We start from the raw sequence: 19,376 nt of genomic DNA on the forward strand, positions 1-19,376 counted from the left end.
ACCAGCTCCTGGGAGCGGAGCCCTTTTGAGCCCCTCAAATATTTTGGGGGTGGGGTCCGGCCCCCATCCATGTCCAAAAAGCACAGAGGTGAAATGTGGAGCTGACCGCGGCATGACACTTTGTCAGTTAAGATGCTCCAAGTCACTGCATTCACTGCAATGACGCCACATGCTTGAAGGCTGAGCCCTGTAAACTGAGCACAGGTTCTAGAGCTGCACCATAGTGATGGGAAGGCAAGAATGGGGGCTTATCCACACTTCTGTTCGCCCCACTGCTTTCCCCCAAGTAAACCCGTGGCTTAGCACTGAATCGGAACAAATGGCAATCCGGTTTTCTGCAGATTGCCATTTGTTCTGGTTTAGCACTAAAGAGCAGGTTTCCAGGGGAAAGGCAGAATTGTTCAGACCCATGCCTAGTAAGCGTGGGGCAAGTGGGAAACCTATTGGACTTCTGCTGTCTAGGACGAGTGTGCACGAGCTCTCAATTTTCAAAAATATGTGGGGCTTTGGATGTCTTTCCCCCCATACTAAACTGCTGGATGAAGAGAACATAAGCAGAGCCCGGCATCCTGTTCTCTCACTCATCAACCAGATGCCTGTGGCAAACCAGCAAAGCAGGATTCGAGCACAAGAGCGCTCTCCCCTCCTGTGGTTTCCAACAGCTGGTATTCAGAAGCATTGCTGATTCATAAGTAAAACAGCAGCAGTGGGCTAGGGAAGGGCTGTAGCTCAGAGATGCATGTAGAAGCTCCCAGGTTCAGCTTCTGGCATTTCCAGGTACAGCTAGGAGACTCTTGTTGGAAACCATGGGCAGCTTCTGCCAGTGAATGTAGACAACTGAGACCTAGGCTGGCCAAGTGTTTGACTCACTATAAAGCAGATTCCTGTGTCCTATGTTCAGTGGTACCTAAGGTTACAGATGCTTCAGGTTACAGACGCTTCTGGTTACAGACTCCGCTCACCCAGAAATAGTACCTCGGGTTAAGAACTTTGCTTCAGGATGAGAAACAGAAATCGGGCGACGGCAGCAGGAGGCTCCATTAGCTAAAGTGGTGCTTCGGGTTAAGAACAGTTTCAGGTTAAGAATGGACTTCCGGAACGAATTAAGTACATAACCAGAGGTACCACTGTATTAATTGTTGAAAAAGCAACCACTGCTTCTTATTTGTAATGAAAGGGAAACACCCTCACAATCTTAACTTTTTTCATTAGGCTTTCTATTTAACTGTGAGTGAGTGGCCTGGTTCTCACATAGCGCCGAGCCAAAACCATGCGGTGAAAAATCACAGATGATTTGCTCCTCAGCAATCCAGTTGCTGTTGTGCTTCTTGGAGCTAAGCCATGGTTTGGCTTCGCGTTATGTGTGAAGCCAGGCTCATGGTCTGCCTTGGTCCAAACAAACTATGAGCTGTAGCCAATGACAATCCAGGCTAATAGGCGCAACAATTCCTTATGAGCTGAAGTCAGTAAAAGTTAATTTTCAAACCAAGTTGGCACCTGAGGGGCTGGTATTCTGAGTGGTTCAGGTCTCAAAGCACTGGCCACAATATCTGGATTCAATCCATTCTCTTGTGGGCGCAATCAAGAATTGAAAGAGCAATTTAGTATACGCAAATCTAATGAAATCTGCACTGTCCAGTTCAAAATATATGAACCACCTGACAAAGGAGGCACTTTCACTTCCCCAGTCAGACTGGTTCTCCCTTATAAGCAAGTGTTTCAGTGGCCTCTAGTGATCATAATGGAAACTGCAGAGTATCACAAGGGTCCAGAATGAACATGAGATTAAATGGTCTGGTTTGAATGGTGGAACAGGGCCTCCTCTCTATATCTTACTTGGCTGGAGGCTTCATATGGGGTTGATTGAGCTGCTAGAGTATCAAACTTAATCTAATTTGTGTCTCTCAAATTCACAGCAAATGTGAATCTTGCATAGTTCAAGAGGGCTGTTAGTTTAGCCATCCAGAAATAGATTTGAGTAGTTTGGAACAAAACAACATGAATGAGATAATCAAATTTATTTTTATTTGTGGCATACATTTGAGTACCGCCAGAAAAAAGCACTGGAGTTGTGGAAAGAAAACAAAACTGTAAACTGCTACAACTGTTGTTAAAGCAATGTTGGAAACTCCCTGGCTCCTAGTGCTTGAAGTTCCCTTTTTTCTAACATATGAAACTGGTAGCCAATAGGGAAAAGCAACATGTGTATGTTGTGTTTACAGAAATGAGACTTCTAAGATTTAAATATGAGTAGAACAGAGAAGGGACAGGAAGGACAACTTTTCAGGGTCATGGACAGGAAGGACATCTGCAATCAAATGGCTGCATTGGATAAATTATTGTTTTTATTTATGACACTCCCCTGCTTTTATCGACTGGAGAGAGGTTTCTGCCACAATGGTGAAATTCCAAGAGGAGGCAGAGTGTAAGTGAGATGTGCCTAAAATATCTAAATAGAGGTGGGAGATAAACACCTGTAGGAATTCCTAAAGCAACAGTGAAGCCTGTTAAATATAAGGTTCTGGGACAGCACAGCTGTAACTTCCAACAGCACCTTAAGGCTGCAATCCTATCTGAAAGCCCATGAACTTAAGAGTAAACATGGATAGGACCAGGCTGCCTGAAACCAGAAGCTCTGTTGTTAGTAGGGTCTATTCTCATTTGATTTATTGGAAAAAACTACTTTCTCATGATCTTCCTTTCTTGAAACTAAAAGTTCTGGTTGTTTCTAAATTGTGTCCATTGTTTTTCTTGAGTTGCTGGTGGCATTTCTGTTTGCTTCTGTCCTGTGGAATTTGACACCTTGAAAAAGAGAAAAGAATAGATTGTCATTCCCTCACCCCCTTTGTCATTTAACTTGAAATTGGCTGACATGTTCCTGAAACATTCCTGAGATCAACAGTGAATGTGGATGAAATGTTTTGCTGAAACTGCATACCAATCCTGGGTATTCCCTGTCTAATTCCACTGCCGCCCAAGGCTGTCCTTTGATAATCTCCAAGAATTTCAAGGTGGGCAGAACTAAGAAGAACTGTTCCTCTGTAGACAGAGGTCCAGGTTCTTGTTTGACAGATCTGTGCTTGAGGACAGGTGTGATGAGGGAGGGAAGTCATTGTAACACCCACTCCCACCAGCTGTGAGCATGCATGTTATGCGGAGCCTCAGAAAGCTGTCTCCTGTTTGGCAACAAATTGTGCCCATTTGACACAGAAACAGCCCTAAGCATGTGACTATAGTGATATTTGTCTGCTGGAAGTCCAAAGTATGCAATTCATGTAGCACATACAGTGGTGCCCCGCAAGACGAATGCCTCGCAAGACAAAAAACCCGCTAGACAAAAGGGTTTTTCGTTTCAGAGGCGCTTTGCAAGACGAATTTCCCTATGGGCTTGCTTCGCAAGATGAAAACGTCTTGTGAGTCTCGCCATTTCCCCCCCCCTTTTTTCTCCCTTTTTCAAAGCCGCTAAGCCGTTAATAGCCTTTTAACAGCTTAGCCGCTAAGCCTTTAATAGCCGCTAAGCCGCTAAATCGCTAATAGCGCTAATCCGTTTAGCCGCTAATGGGCTTGCTTCGCAAGACGAAAAAACCGCTAGACGAAGAGAATCACGGAACGGATTCTTTTCGTCTTGCGAGGCACCACTGTACTAAAATGAAGAATTGACTTTGAGCTAAAGGAGCCTTCAGCAGAAGCTGTGGGCAAAGTACCACAGGCTGTTTGAAAGGGTTCAGACTTCATAAATGGAAAGGCTGTGTATGCCTGCACTTTGCATCCAGTGCACTCCCACCACTGGTTTGTGAAGTTGTGTACCATGATGTGCATGTGGATCGAGAACTCCCAGAAGTGCAAGCTGGATTTAGAAGAGGCAGAGGAACCAGAGACCAAATTGCAAACATGCGCTGGATTATGGAGAAAGCTAGAGAGTTCCAGAAAGATATCTACTTCTGCTTCATTGACTATGCAAAAGCCTTTGACTGTGTCGACCACAGCAAACTATGGCAAGTTCTTAAAGAAATGGGAGTGCCTGATCACCTCATCTGTCTCCTGAGAAATCTCTATGTGGGACAAGAAGCTACAGTTAGAACTGGATATGGAACAACTGATTGGTTCAAAATTGGGAAAGGAGTACGACAAGGCTGTATTTTGTCTCCCTGCTTATTTAATTTATATGCAGAATACATCATGCGAAAGGCTGGGCTGGATGAATCCCAAGCTGGAATTAAGATTGCCGGAAGAAATATCAACAACCTCAGATATGCAGATGACACAACCTTGATGGCAGAAAGTGAGGAGGAATTAAAGAACCTTTTAATGAGGGTGAAAGAGGAGAGCGCAAAATATGGTCTGAAGCTCAACATCAAAAAAAGAAGATCATGGCCACTGGTCCCATCACCTCCTGGCAAATAGAAGGGGAAGAAATGGAGGCAGTGAGAGATTTTACTTTCTTGGGCTCCATGATCACTGCAGATGGTGACAGCAGCCACGAAATTAAAAGACGCCTCCTTCTTGGGAGAAGGGCAATGACAGGCCTAGACAGCATCTTGAGAAGTAGAGACGTCACCTTGCCAACAAAGGTCCGTATAGTTAAAGCCATGGTTTTCCCAGTAGTGATGTATGGAAGTGAGAGCTGGACCATAAAGAAGGCTGATCGCCGAAGAATTGATGCTTTTGAATTATGTTGCTGGAGAAGACTCTTGAGAGTCCCATGGACTGCAAGAAGATCAAACGCATCCATTCTTAAGGAAATCAGCCCTGAGTGCTCACTGGAAGGACAGATCGTGAAGCTGAGGCTCCAGTACTTTGGCCACATCATGAGAAGAGAAGACTCCCTGGAGAAGACACTGATGCTGGGAAAGATGGAGGGCACAAGGAAAAGGGGGCGACAGAGGATGAGATGGTTGGATAGTGTTTTCGAGGTTACCAGCATGAGTCTGACCAAACTGCGGGAAGTAGTGGAGGACAGAGGTGCCTGGCGTGCTCTGGTCCATGGGGTCACAAAGAGTCGGACACGACTAAACGACTAAACAACAACAACAACAGTACCATGATGTTAGCAACAGTCCCCACCTGCAACACCATTGGGGTTGGCATGAAGGTCTGGGAGGAAATGTATCATGGCTGAGTGATGTCTAATGAGCTAAAAATGTTTGGGCAGAAACCCAAACTCATACAAATCAGCAATAATGAGCCACTATTACAATGTCATGTCCACATTGTTTCAGTTTATCCTATCAGTTCAATTGGTCTAGTTATCTCATCATCAGTCCCACTTGGGGAAAATAGCTACATCTCAAAAACACACACACACACACACACAAAAAAAACACTGGCTATTTTTAGTTATCTCCCAATTGTAGCAGAGAATGACTGATAGATAAGAGAGATTTGCTTGTTGGCAAAACTGAAGTAACAAGTCTTCAGAACTCCTACCCCCAAATTCCATAACATCCAGTACGCAATTTTGTGAGAGAAGGTAATATCCACTTACTCTGTTTCCTTGCATGTTCTGCAGCTTGGGGGGCTGTCAACATTGCAAAAGGATGCAGTGAGAGATTGCAAGAATGAATTCGGTGGCCCTGCAGGTTAAACAAAGTCACTGGTACCTTACTTTCGCCCCATAACTTGTGGCAGCAAATATGTGACTACAGTATTATAGGCCATCATTTACATGCTGAGATTATTGGGAGAAACCAGAGCAAAAATGCTTGGTATCAGAATACCAGTAGGTTATTGCAATTATGGTAATAAGAACTAATTATTTATCATTCTAGTTCACCATTTCTGACTTTCCTCTTTGCAATATCTCATCAGGATTGATTTCCGCTGCGGCATTGCTCTTCTGTTATTTTCTTTAGGCACTTAACAATGGAATCTTGTTAGGATTCAATTAATATGACACCTAACGCCAGGACATAGACTACGGGATCTTCTGAAATGTAGCCAATGTTATTTTCCTGCAGCCTATAGCTTAGCACAGTAACATTATTTGCACACTAGATGGCATCCTATGGCTGCTCCCAATGGACAGCTCCGAGAGCTACCCACTCATTGCTCTTCCACTTTAAGACTGGTAGGAAACATTTTTAAAAGTTATAGGTGGGGGGGGGGGAATTGTACACATTACTAAAATGATGTCAAGAAACATAGCAGGAGATTTAAATTTCATATTGAAAAATCGTGTTATAACACTTATTTAAGCACTTCTTGTTGGCATTCATCTTGAGAGACAATGGAGCGCACCTCTGGGGGTGAAGTCAAAATGAAGTGACCTCCCTAGGGCGCAAGCCTGGGCAGTCTAGATCAGGGGTCTGCAACCCGCGGCTCTGGAGCCGCATGTGGCTCTTTTACACCTTTGCCGCGGCTCCGGGGCGGATACTAGCGAGGGGAGGAGGCGCATTGTGCGCCCCGACACTCCCCATTGTGGCGGGCGCTGTACTGGCTGTGACGTCGCATGGGGGCGGTGCATGCATTAGTCACGCACCGTCCCGACGTCACCTTCCCACCCGCTGTCAGATTGCGGCTCCGGAGATATATTTGTTTTAAATGTCGCAATGGTTTTGCGGCTCCCAGTTGTTGTTTTTCTTCGGAAACAGGTCCAAGTGGCTCTTTTTGTCTTAAAGGTTGCAGACCCCTGGTCTAGACGGAGGTTCTGGATTGGCCAGACAACAAGACCCCCCACTTGGCCTCACTGATGGGGTCCAAAGGAAAGCGGAGCAATACATTTGGAACCAGCTTGGCTGCAGGAATTGCTGGAAGGAGGGGGACACCCCCTTAGGGACTCCACTCCAGATTTGTGTAGGGTTTACGCCTTAGCCCTTTCGTCTCCTGAAGATATACCACAAGGCGGCAGAGGTTTAGGATCAGAGTTTCCCATCTCCTAGATGGGCTACCTTTCCAGCTTGACAAGCCTTCTGGACCACTGGACCCACCTTTGGTGTCATCTTCCCAGTCTGCCAAAGCCTGTCTTCACATGCAGGGGAAGTCCTTAACTTACTGTAATGGGTTTAGGGGTTTCTCGTGCGTAAGTTGCCGCCACTCCTGGCTAGGTTACCTGGTTAACCCTTTCTGACTGAACAGCCTCCAGCATCGTGACTGTCTCAGTCGCTGGCAGAATCCGTCAGTGGGCGTTTCTTGAACCTTTTCCAGCATAAAAGCTGTTTGATGCCAAGTCTCCTCCTACTCTCCCTGCGCGGAAGTCTTCTGCGCAGGGAAGGTGTGGGCAGCGGAGTACCCGTATTCTCTCCGCTGGTCTCCAGCGAAGAGTCCTGGAACCTCCTCTCCGATTCCCCCATCTGCCCCCCTTCTCCACTGGTGTTATGCTGATTTCCTTCCCCAGCAGATGGGCTGCCTCTCTCCCTGCTGGGACCCTCTCCAGCATCACTCTGGAGCCTTCCCTCCGCCTCTAGCTCCGATGGCAGTTCCCTGACACTTACTGAGCGTTTGAGACCCATTGGCTACTCTCACTTGGTTTAGCCGGCCAGTCTATTGTGCAGATATTTTAATATGTAGCTGGGAAGTGTTTCAGGTGAATAAAAAGGGTGATAATACTGAAGGTGTGCTGAATGGCTGTAGGGTTACCTGCCCAATACATCGAGACATATACACACTGATGTCAAAACCATGTCCATAGGGGGAAAGAGAGTAGCTGTAATAGCAACCCAGAGCTGCAGAGATTAGACTACTTTCTTTTTTCTTTTTAAAAAGTCAGTGCACAAGCTCTGAATGCTTAGGTTTAATTCCCATCATCTCTACTTAAAGGATCTTAAGTAGTCAGGCTGCAAAAGATTATTCTGCCTGGGACCTTGGACAGCTGTTGCCAGCTGGGAGTAGATGGCAATAGGATAGTTACACTAATAATCTCAGTACAACACAGGCTTACATGAATCAGATTGTGAAAAGAAATGATTGCAAAGAGTCCAATACTGAAAAAACCAAATGAAAGAATGGAACATGCATTCTCCTGTATTATACAAGAGGGCTGAGCTGCTTATTTGGCCTCTGTTGCAGTCTTGCAGATAATATGGGATGTATCTAGACCAGGGATGGGGAACCTGCGGCCCTTCAGGTGTTGGGACTTCCTATCAGCCACAGTCAGCATGCCCAGAGACGATGGGAGCTGTAATCCAACATATGATCCAGACACCTTTCATATGTGTGTGTAACTCAGCATCACATGTAAGGCTCCTAAGTGTTATGAATTAAAAAATTTTAGAGGGCTGGGTTGAAAATATGATTGCAGTCTGGCAATATTTTATAGATTTACAAAGGCAAGAAGGGCACCTTATTTTCTCAGTGACTTTCAGTAAAGCTGAGCCAGAGGACAAATGGTACTTCTCTACAGAACACTCACTGATATAATATTCTTATCCATATAGTGTCAGCTGGTATCAAGCTTTTTGTAAAGAAAAAGAAAAGAAAAAATTAATTTCATTGCTTTTCACCTTTTCTGCATTTTAGCCTGGGGAATATATCATATTATGCAGGAGAGAGAAACACACAAAACATTCCCAGAAGATCAATTACACAAATATAGAAAGCTTTTATATATGCTTGTATACTAGTCTTACACAGAAAACTTTGTGGGTTTCTTCATGTCCCCCAGGAGCACAGAAAGATATAAACTAACTAATTAAAACTAACTGGGAAGCCCAACATGGCCAATGCGGAACCCTAATAGCCAGTAAGATTTCAGGTAATTGGCCCCAAATTAATAAAGAATGATATTATGATTTCACTTACACATACATGCTTCACACCACTTCGATATTTGAAACAATGCAATATTATCAGTTTTATTTTTAGCTGTACTTGTTGAAGTTATATTAAAAGTTAATGATATTTATATATGTGTGTGTATCATTTAAGCCAGGGGTGTCCAAACTTTTTTCAAAGAGGGCCAGATTTGATGAAATGAACATGCATGAGGGCCGACCAAAGTTGAGCTTTTTGGGGGGATTTTACCCCAGAAAATAAACTGCCACAGGGGCCAGAAGAAACCAACCAGCGGGCCAGATTAGGTCCCCAAAACGGACTTTGGACATGCCTGATTTAAGCAGTGTGTGTAGCAACACCCATAGGAATAAAAGACGTTGCCTTATATCATCAAGATTATAATTGTTCATTGTGCCCACTACTGAATGCCAATGACTCTTTAGGGCAGGGATGATAAACCTGTGGTCCTCCACATTTTGTTGTTTACAACCCCCATCACCCCGATCATTAGCCATGCTGTCTGGTGGTGATGGGAGTTGTAGTACCAACCTGATCTTTCCTTTCCTTGTTTAAGCTAGAGGTGCCGGGGACTGAATTGAAGTTAACTGAAAAACAGCCATACTATAGGTAATTGCATTTGACTGCACTGATTCCTGAACTCCTTAATAGAAGCATGGGATAAACATGGGATTAAATTTATAATGCAGGTTGGGAAGGTCAGTATGAGTAGACTAATGCCCCCAGAAGGAAAGGAAGCCTGTTTGTCACACGGCCTAAAACTGGTAACAGATTAATAATGTGCATGTTACTTACTTTTAGGGACGCGGGTGGTGCTGTGGGTTAAACCACAGAGCCTAGGACTTGCCGATCAGAAGGTCGGCAGTTCGAATCCCCGCAACGGGGTGAGCTCCCATTGCTCGGTCCCTGCTCCTGCCAACCTAGCAGTTTGAAAGCACGTCAAAGTGCAAGTAGATAAATAGGTACCGCTCTGGTGGGAAGGTAAATGGCGTTTCCGTGCGCTACTCTGGTTCGCCAGAAGCGGCTTAGTCATGCTGGCCACATGACCTGGAAGCTGTATGCCGGCTCCCTCGGCCAATAAAGCGAGATGAGCGCCGCAACCCCAGAGTCGGCCACGACTGGACCTAATGGTCAGGGGTCCCTTTACCTTTTTAACTTACTTTTGCAGAACTCTGCCAGTGCGTTGCACAGGCTCCAGTGGTATAAATCCCAATGACATCTTCAACAGGAATGCTGTTCTGTAGAAACAGTGGTACAGTTCAGTTTTTGTTTTAAATATCTTTCTGCTTTTTATCTAAAACTAACTAAGGGCCCAGCAAATTTGTGAGGCAGGAGAAGCAGATGGATGGAAAACTTGTCCTTTCTCCAGTCCCACTGCCCACCTCAGGCAGAGTAAGGGCACTGATTGAAAGGCAATGCTTTGTTTTGCTCTACTCCAGTAAGAGTAAAAAAAAAAATAGAGAAAGGCAAAGTGCCAAAATAGAGGGCAAATTTTGCAACCCTCAATTTAATAAAAAACAGTAACTTGCCTGCAAGAAAAATACATATAAAAGAAAATTTAATTCATTGATAACATATTTTTCCTTTTTGGGACTCTTACACACAACCATTTCTATTAAAACAATCAGTATTTAAACAAAGGATTATACCATTAGCATCCCGGCATAAGATGATAAAATCATAGCTTCTCTTTCAATTCGGTTGGGATAAATATATCGTCGATGAAATGGTAGCTTCCTGTCCAAAGGAAATCAAGAAAAAAGTAACAGGTAAATTTATCTAACAATTTATAAGTGATATGTACTGTGGTTTTCACACCTGCATGATGAAATTGTAGAGGAGGGTATCAAAGCCCAAATCTTTCCTAGGTTCAGGGGGCAGTGCTAACCTCAGCCACTGCCTGGTGGGCCTTAACGATGATCAGGGCAGAATGTGGAAGACAGGCAAATTGCTGCGCCAGCCTGGAGCTGTTGCAGCAATCACACCCAATCCTGTCACCTGACAGCAGCAGGGCTGACTTGGGATCCAATGGATCCAAAGGAATTTTGGATTGTTCTACCTGGGATCCCATTTAAGACTTTAAAAAAGCGTGACTGTTGAATTGTGATTTATGCTCCATAGTGTTTTGGAACCGTCAAGCTATAATGCTTCTGTTTGGAGCTCTGGATTAAGGACTGTTCATTCTGTTTTATAGATCTAGAGGATTGTGGAATACGGGGCAATCCCTTTAAAAGGCTTTTCTCCATTTGGCCTCCCGATCCCGTAAGGAGTATGTGGCAAACTATGTGATGCACAAGTTCAGAGTCCTGTAGGTATGTGACTCAACAAAATACAGGCCAGCTTCATGTACCAAGGATAATGTGAGGATAAATAAGATAACCCTTATAGGTTAACACAAACTCAAATTAATCTGTATTATCAACATTTGTGGGCATGTCTCCATTCAGATCAATAGAGTTAGGGTTCCTCCAGACTGGGGTTTTATTGTGGGTGCATTTTGCAACACATTTTTGATACAGTGATAATGCATTAGTGCTGAATTTATCCTGCTTTGGTTTGTTCTGTAATGCCTCTCCATTGCCACCCCATTATTGCTGTTTGGAGGGGCTATAGTGCAACAAAAGCGGAGTGTGAGAGGAATAAAAAGTTACAAGATTTCAGCAGAAAGTAACGGGATATGCACTGATTGGAAGCGAAGCAGTGTGACTACCCCAAAGCTTTTGCAGATGCAAACAGTACTGAGAGTGGAATTGTGTGTGACCACTCTGATAGCATCATGAGCACTATCAGCATGAATTTGCAAGAAAAAGACCATCTGGAGGGCCCCATAAATGTAAGTTTTTAAATGGGTACTGCATTAAACATACAGCTCTAGCCAGTGCTGTTTTTCTAGAAAAAGAGTTGCCGGAACTCACCATGAACGCCTCTCTTATTCTCTTATAATAGCAACGTTGCCCACCTGAGAGGTACCGGAACTGGGTTCTGGCGAGTTGTGGCTGAAAAAGAAACCTGGCTCCAGCTTTCCTACGCATATTAACAGAATCACTACAACAGTGAGACCTTACACTTGCCTTTTTTCTTTTCCCCAAGGCATTTGGGCTTCTGAATCATTGAGCCAAGGTAAAGCAACATTTATGGCCAGGTCATAGTGAGCCTAGAAGAGAAAAAAAGTTTGTGTGTGATGTCAAACTACATGATTTCTTTGCACAACAGCTTAGTGCAACTCAAATGTGTTACATGTGTGATGCTGACCCACAGGGTTTGTATTGATTTGGTCTACTTTTGGATTGCTTTGACCACCTGCTCTTGAAAAGAGAACTTAGCACAGCTCAAACATGTGTGCTGTTGACTCACAGGGTCTGTGTTATCTTTGGTTACGTTACATAGTCTATCCTGCAAATAGAGTTCCCAATAAGCAGCACTGGTTGCTGCATTGATTCAGTGCATTTGTGCAAAAGCTGAAAGTGTCCCGATTTTCCAGGGACAGCCCCTAAATTATGAAAGTCATCCCAGCGAGTGGTATGTCGGAGCAGAACTGAAAAGGCGGGTGGGGGGGAGCTTTTCTTTTTTTTATCTTATGTGAGTGCCCAATAACCCTCCCCCCAAGAAAGAACCGTTGCAATTACTGATTACAAGCAGGATGATTAAGAACTGTGTGGAAATAACTTACTAATCAAAGGCATGGCGTGTGGGAACATCGGGAAAGGAATGGAAGCTCTTTGTGACGCAGTCATAAAAAGAGAATTGTTATGGCAGGCCTGGCCACAGGATGATCGAGGGGGAGGAAGACCATGGTTTGTTATTATATCAGACTGTGAGTTTGACCTGGCTGGGCCCCCTGAGAAAATTGAGGAGAGATTGGCAGGCTTGTGGAAATTAACGGACAGACTTTGGGAATGTTTTGTGTGGAGGTGCGGAAATGGCGTCTGTCTATCTTGATATGGCTCTTGGAGGAGTGTAAAATCCACACAGGATATAACGACGTTTGTTTTCAACCCGCTTGTGGAGACTACCAGAGATCACAAAGAGGAATATATGATAACAACAAGAAGATGAGGAAAATAACAAAGAGAAGATTGAACAGAACTGTGAATAATATTTGGACAGAACACGTGTACATTAAAGCAGAAGCAAGAGAGATGTTTGGATCCCTTTCTGAGCTCGAAACATGGGCACCCCCAACAAAAATTTAAAAATTTGGCTGTGTAATTTGGAATTAATGTGATTTGATTGGCCTGTTAATAAAAATTATTTGGGGAAAAAAATAAAGAAAGTCATCCCAGCTTCTGATTTGATCCTGAAATGTCCTGATTTCCCCAGCCAGTGCTGCTGCTGCTGAGCTCAGAGAGGAGGATGAGCTTGTGTTTGTCCTGGGCGACTGAAGCGGCGGCAGTGGCGGAGCATCCTGTTGTCTCTCCATGGCTGCCGCTGCTGGCCTACTCCCCTCGGAGCAGAATTCCCTCAAAGACTTCTTTGAGGGAAAGAATGTGTTTCGAATATGTTTTAAGGGTAAAGTGTGCATGCAGCCAAAGCTGCAGTGTGCCATGAAAGTATTTGCTTCCTGTACTCCCGACTCACTTCTGAATGGAAGATGCCACTTTTTGGCATGCTACAATTAAATGGCCACCTCTACTGGTGGATGTGTCCAATGAGCATGTCTGCCAGCAGCACAGAGCTGACACAATGAGACAAAGGGCAAGGAAATTTCATCCTTTATACATCATTCCTTAGTGGGGGAATGAAGTTTGTCTGATTGATAAAGACATTAGAGTTGTTGTTGTTGTTGATTTCATTTCTAAACCGCTTTATATTTTTAAGAAAAATCTCAAAGCTGTTTACAGAATATTAAAACATCAATAAAACAATCTGAAGGAAGTCAAATATAAAGTATACAGTCAAAGCAACATAATTAACAGAAAACTAAAACTAAAATGATATCTTAAAGATTTCAAAATAAAACATTACAAAGGAGGACTACAGAATACATATTTAACACAAAGTTAACAAAAAAAATCTTAAACATTTCAAAAAAACAAAACACATTGCTAAGTGAAGTCAAATACAAAATGCACATTTAAAACAGGATAATTAACAAGAGAATAAAATATTATCATAGTTATTATGCATCACCTGGATTCTCCTTATTGCTTTATACTGAGTCAGTCAATTTCTAGCTCAAGATTGTCTACACCCAATGACTGTCTACATTGCCCTTCCATACTGCCAGGCAGGGAGCACTCCCAGTCCTACCTAGAGATGTCAGGGATTTAACCTGTGAGTGTCTGCATGCAAAACAGTTGCTGTACTACTGAACTGCAGCCTTTCCCAAAGGGCTTTGGCTAAAAGCCAGCAAGAATGTAAAGTAGTTGCTTACCAAGTCATCTAGAAAGGTAGTCTTCCTCTTTCCTTGTGGGTCAAATTCATTTTCTCGAAGTCTGACACCAACATAATCTCCCCTTCCAGGAAAAGAATAATTTTGAATTAGGACCAATGCTCAGCCACTCAGTGCATTATTATTTGTGTGCGCTGGGCTGGGAGAGGAAAGTGTGAGTTGCTATGCACATTGGGTATAAAATGCAGCTATTGGATGTGAATCTACTTTAAAGTACAGTATATCAAAAAAAAAAAAAAAAAAAGATAGAAGGAGGTACTTACAAGAGTTTTTCAATCTCTTGTTTCAAACGTTTTCTCTCCATTACTTTGTGAGTTCTTTCTCCACGTGCCAGTTGCAAAGGTCCAGTTAGGTAAGAACTATGTACAGTGACAGAACATAAGACATTAAGGATAGGTAAGTCAATAAAGGAAAATTAGAAGGTCATGAGATTGTAAACTTCTCAGGGCATGTATTACAAGTTTTGCTCCTGTTAGCAATTTCAAGATACACAGCCAACTGTAGGCAGACCTGCCAGCTTCCCTGATTAGAGGCTACTAATAGGAGCCCCTATCCTCCTCCTATGGGACGCGGGTGGTGCTGTGGGTTAAACCACAGAGCCTAGGGCTTGCCCATCAGAAGGTCGGTGGTTCAAATCCCCGCGATGGGGTGAGTTCCCATTACTCTGTCCCAGCTCCTGCCAAGCTAGCAGTTCGAAAGCACATCAAAGTGCAAGTAGATAAACAGGTACCGCTCTGGCGGGAAGGTAAACGGCGTTTCCATGCGCTGCTCTGGTTTGCCCGAAGTGGCTTAGTCATGCTGGCCACATGACCTGGAAGCTGTACGCCGGCTCCATCGGCCCATAAAGCGAGATTAGCGCCGCAACCCCAGAGTCATCCACAACTGGACCTAATGGTCAGGGGTCCCTTTACCTTTTATCCTCCTCCTGGCATTGCCCATAATGTTACTCAGGTCTAGCAGCAGCTGCAGCATTCTTCACAAAGTTAACAGCTGCATGCTATGCAACACACAAAGAATTTGCACCTTGGCAACCCACTATTCCCTGTACACACCTTCCTCCAGGATCCAATAATATGAAAATCTTCCACTGTGCAGTGATACCTCAGGTTAAGTACTTAATTTTTTCCGGAGGTCCGTACTTAACCTGAAACTGTTCTTAACCTGATGCACCACTTTAGCTAATGGGGCCTCCTGCTGCTGCTGCTGCGCCGCCGGAGCCCAATTTCTGTTCTCATCCTGATGCAAAGTTCTTAACCTGAAGCACTATTTCTGGGTTGGCGGAGTATGTAACCTGAAGTGTATGTAACCTGAAGCGTATGTAACCCGAGGTACCACTGTATATTAATGGTACATTTCCCTACTATACATGCACATGTATAAGGATAAGAAACCACAGAAAAAATAGAGGTAATATACTCCGGTGGTGATATTTCACTGTAAATACTGGTATCAATGAATTCTATTAACAACAAAAACCCATCCACAGATCCCCATAACTGAAACATTAATGTGTAACATACTTGTAAACCGTATTTTAAACATATCTGATGTGTGAAAGATAGATAATTATTTTGTGAGCAACTGTTGAGTTATTCTTATTGCTTCTTCTCAAAGATCCTAATTTCTTTTCTAAGAGCCTAAATTGGCATGGTAAGGTCTACACATTCTGTTCTAATGAAAGCAAAATTGCATGCTACCTTCTGTCCATTTAGCAGTGAGATAAATGAAATGACTGTCAGCTGTGAAAAGAATGCAACATCTTAAATAGCATCTTAAAGATGATACAGTGTGGTACTTCTACATAAATGGATGAAAAATAAGCCATTACCTCTTCCCACGCAATGGTTATTAAAAAGATTCAGGTTCGGGATTTCGTTGACTTGGTATCATTAGAAAAGCCTTCTGCCCAGATGATGTTATTCTCTTCTTGCTTGCCCTGCTGAGCCTTAACAGAAATGAAAGCCTTGCTCAGGGAAAGCAAGAGAATGAACCACTTGTCTGTTGCTTAGAAACACAATATTGCTGAACTGAATTTTTAAGAAAAAGAATACAGTACTAGCAAGCAGCTCCCCGTTGGGCTGAGCTGCTGGGCCAGAGTGCAAGAGATCCTTTTACATGCCAAGGCATTGGATTTCAAAGCTAAATGTTTTATCTGAAACACTGATAGCTGGTTGATAAATGAGAACTGGTCCCTCTTCTGCCATGGACCTTACTGGATGTTAACAGTTTGCGTCAACAATCACTTGCATCAAAAGGAAGCAAGGGGTCAAGAAAACAAAGAATTGACATGTTCCTAGGGACGCTTGAAGTCTAATCCTGTGTGGATCGAAGCACACCTAAGGCCACTGAAATCAAATGGATGTTAAGTGTGTTTAATTTAATGCAGCGTTCAACTCAACAGTATTTGTTGCATGACACCCCAATCTCTGAGTTCTCAGGGTTTGTTTTTTCTCAGAATGCGGGACAGCGGAGACTGTGGTGTCTTTATGATATATGGTTTATTACACATGTATACAACCTGAGCCCACGATAGAAGGGTTCACACCATTAACACCCCAAAAAGGTCTTGCTTCTCCCATAGCCACAGCCTTGAATTCAAGCAGAAATCAGGCATTCTGTCTTTCTGGCTTCCCAACCTGCCACTTTACTCCCAGCTTCTAGCTCACATAACTCAATTCTCCACTCTGGTACAGAGCAACTTCCTTTATTACCTTAATGACCCATACTCAGGCCACTACCTCACCAGGAAGCTAGCCTGTCTTATTTCAAGAACTCGAATCACTTGCTGGATCCAGGAATTAGAAGGGGCCCTTGCATACAAGCCTACCCCTGCTGCACAAACTCCTAACAGTATTATACAGAATATGAATGTCATGCTCCGGTTCACGGGCAATCAAAGTCCCGGCAGGGGACATGAGGACCGGGGGGAAGATGGCGGGGTGGGAGCAGGAACGGGAGTCCAGAAGCCAGGAGTCAGAAGCCAAGAGTCTGAGGGTCAGGAATCAAGGAGTCAAGAAGCCAAGGGTCCGAGGGCCAGGAAGCAGGGAGTCAAGAAGTCAAGGGTCTGAGGATCAAGAAGCCGAGGTTCAAGGATCAGGAAGCAAGAAGCCAAAGGCAAGAAGCGTGCTGCTGTGGCAAAGAGCTGAAGGGAAATGCTGACCTTATATCTCTTCCCAGCTCTTGCCACCAGGTGCTGTGAGTTACCAATTGGCCTCACCTCTTCAGAACAAACTTAGGAAGGCCCCAGTCCTGCAGAGTCCTATTGGTCACAGGGCCTGGCTCCTGCACACGCACCTGACAATGGGGAAGGTAGGGCGCTTCTCAGATTCCCTTAAAAAATAATAATTAAACATGCACATAACATAACACAACACAACACAACACAACACAACAGTATATTCCAGCATATCAGGATGGGTGTGGTATAAATTATTATTATTATTATTATTATTATTATTATTATTATTATTATTATTATTATCATCATTATTACAGCTAGCTATACCCTGGGAACCAGTTGGTTAGAGACAATCAACTGTTACCATCTTAAGAGTCCACATAAATCTTGTGGGGCTATTGATTTGTTTTCGGTTCCGTTCTTTTTTTTTGCTACGTATTTTGCACCAGGTGCTGTGAGTTACCAAATGGCCTCACCTGTGGGACCGCACCTTGTCTCTTCAGAACAACCTTAGGAAGGCCCCAGGCCTGCAGAGTCCTATTGGTCACAGGGCCCGGCTCCTGCACGCACCCCTGACAATGAAGACCAATTGCGATTTTTGTGTGTGTGAATGCAGGTGCAAAAACTTGTTGAAATGTGTGACAGCTGCTACAAACTGACTAACGCTGCACTCTGCTCCATCAAACGGTGGGGTTTGATCAAACGTGCATGGGATTGCGCCTTTAGAACATGAGCTGCTGCAGAAGTCCGCAGTGCTATTAAAAGTAAAGGTGGGACGCAAAGATCAAGGCTTTCTGGGAAATGATCTATAATGAATTGAAAAAGGTACTTAGGTACACTTTCCCTAAGAAACCAGAGGCCTTCCTCTTGGGCATAGTTGGCCAATTGGTGCTAAAGAAGGATAGAACATTTTTTATGTATGCCACAACAGCAGCAAGAATACTCATCGCAAAGTACTGGAAGACGCAAGATCTACCCACCGTGGAAGAATGGCAGATGAAGGTGATAGACTACATGGGACTGGCATCAATGACGAGCAGAATCCGAGACCAGGGAAGAGATACGGCGCAAGAAGATTGGAAAAAATTTAAAGAGTATCTAAAGAAATACTGTAAAATTAATGAATGTTAGAATGACGCTGGATTAAAAAATAAGGGGTTAACAGCGGTAAGGGATAACTTAAAGAAAATAAATAATATTAAAATTAAGTTAAAAGGGAAGGATTTGCTGATAATCTAATCAGAAATTAGAATACAGAAAGGGAAGGCATGAGGAAGTCGGGAAAGTAAGTTATAAGAAAGTAAAAATTGAATTTATATGTGTTTTATGTTTGTATTCCTTATGTCTTTTTTCCTTTTTTTGTTTGTTATTGTGTTTTGTTGGTTTGTTAAAACTTCAATAAAAAATTAATTTTAAAAAAAAAAAGTAAAGGTGGGACAATTTGCACATTTTCCTGCAATCTTGGCGCACTTTTTGTCGATCTGAATTACTAGGCTGCCCAGCCCTGACGCCACCAGCATCTCTGCTGGGTTTGGCCCAGTGCTTTTTTCCTGGGGGGACGCAGGGGTACCCCTAAACATTTTGTGAATCTAAGTTTGGCCTCATTGAGGGGCAATATTTCAACATGAGTAGGAAAATGAGAGTACCCCAAACATGTTTTTTTTTTTTTAGAAAAAAAGCACTGGTTTGGCCCAAGACATTTTGGCACCTGAGGGAAACCACACAATGGCATTCTCTTGGTCCTCGCCAGGGAAAAGGCGGCGAGCGAAGACCAGGAACAAGGGAAGAAAGTAAAGGTCTACTTTGAGGTCTGCTCCCCTGTGAATGCTGCCGCCTCACCTCGCCTCACGGGCAGGCCGGCCCTCATCTCTGGGCAGAAGCTGCGCGGGTTTCCATGGCGACGCAGCCCGCTCACCTCAAGGGAGCTAGGCCTCGCCCTTCCCTCACACGCGGGAGGAGGCAAGCAGGCCGAAGGGCTGCCGGGGGAACAGAGCGGCCGCGCAGAGCGGCTCTGAAGAGCGCACAAACAACAACAACAACAATAACACGTTTTTATTTATTTTGTTCCTTTTTAAAATT

The 19,376-nt window shown here is 43.8% G+C and overlaps 1 protein-coding gene across 4 annotated transcripts; it reads right to left on the minus strand.

Annotated features, from left to right (window-relative positions):
• Nucleotides 1-2,003: 2,003 nt before the first annotated feature.
• On the minus strand, nucleotides 2,004-19,320 carry C1H2orf80 (chromosome 1 C2orf80 homolog). Of its 4 annotated transcripts, none has more exons than XM_028702667.2 (9): nucleotides 19,137-19,319; nucleotides 15,948-16,064; nucleotides 14,383-14,478; nucleotides 14,102-14,183; nucleotides 11,799-11,881; nucleotides 10,377-10,464; nucleotides 9,888-9,965; nucleotides 5,486-5,573; nucleotides 2,004-2,802 (listed from the first exon to the last, which is right to left on the minus strand). In XM_028702667.2, exons 3-9 carry the CDS (start codon nucleotides 14,421-14,423, stop codon nucleotides 2,729-2,731), a joined length of 534 nt encoding a protein of 177 aa, XP_028558500.2. In that variant the 5' UTR covers nucleotides 14,424-14,478; nucleotides 15,948-16,064; nucleotides 19,137-19,319; the 3' UTR covers nucleotides 2,004-2,728. The 4 variants fall into 4 exon arrangements, with proteins under 4 accessions (XP_028558500.2, XP_028558531.2, XP_028558539.2 ...); XM_028702698.2 differs by lacking the exon at nucleotides 19,137-19,319 and adding an exon at nucleotides 19,006-19,106; XM_028702706.2 differs by lacking the exon at nucleotides 15,948-16,064 and having other exon boundaries at nucleotides 19,137-19,320.
• Between the last annotated feature and the right edge of the window lie 56 nt (nucleotides 19,321-19,376).

This window comes from Podarcis muralis, chromosome 1, assembly GCF_964188315.1.
Source record: "Podarcis muralis chromosome 1, rPodMur119.hap1.1, whole genome shotgun sequence".
Classification (NCBI taxonomy): Eukaryota; Metazoa; Chordata; class Lepidosauria; order Squamata; family Lacertidae; genus Podarcis; species Podarcis muralis.

Bases quoted from the DNA above. Each gene is read 5' to 3' on its own strand.
- C1H2orf80 (XM_028702706.2), bottom strand. From the start codon at position 14,423: ATGGAGAGAAAACGTTTGAAACAAGAGATTGAAAAACTCTT. The intron at 14,184-14,382 runs GTAAGTACCTCC...TTTTCCTGGAAG, and splicing joins CAAGAGATTGAAAAACTCTT to GGGAGATTATGTTGGTGTCA. The intron at 9,966-10,376 runs GTATAATCCTTT...CTGTTTCTACAG, and splicing joins CTTATGCCGGGATGCTAATG to AACAGCATTCCTGTTGAAGA.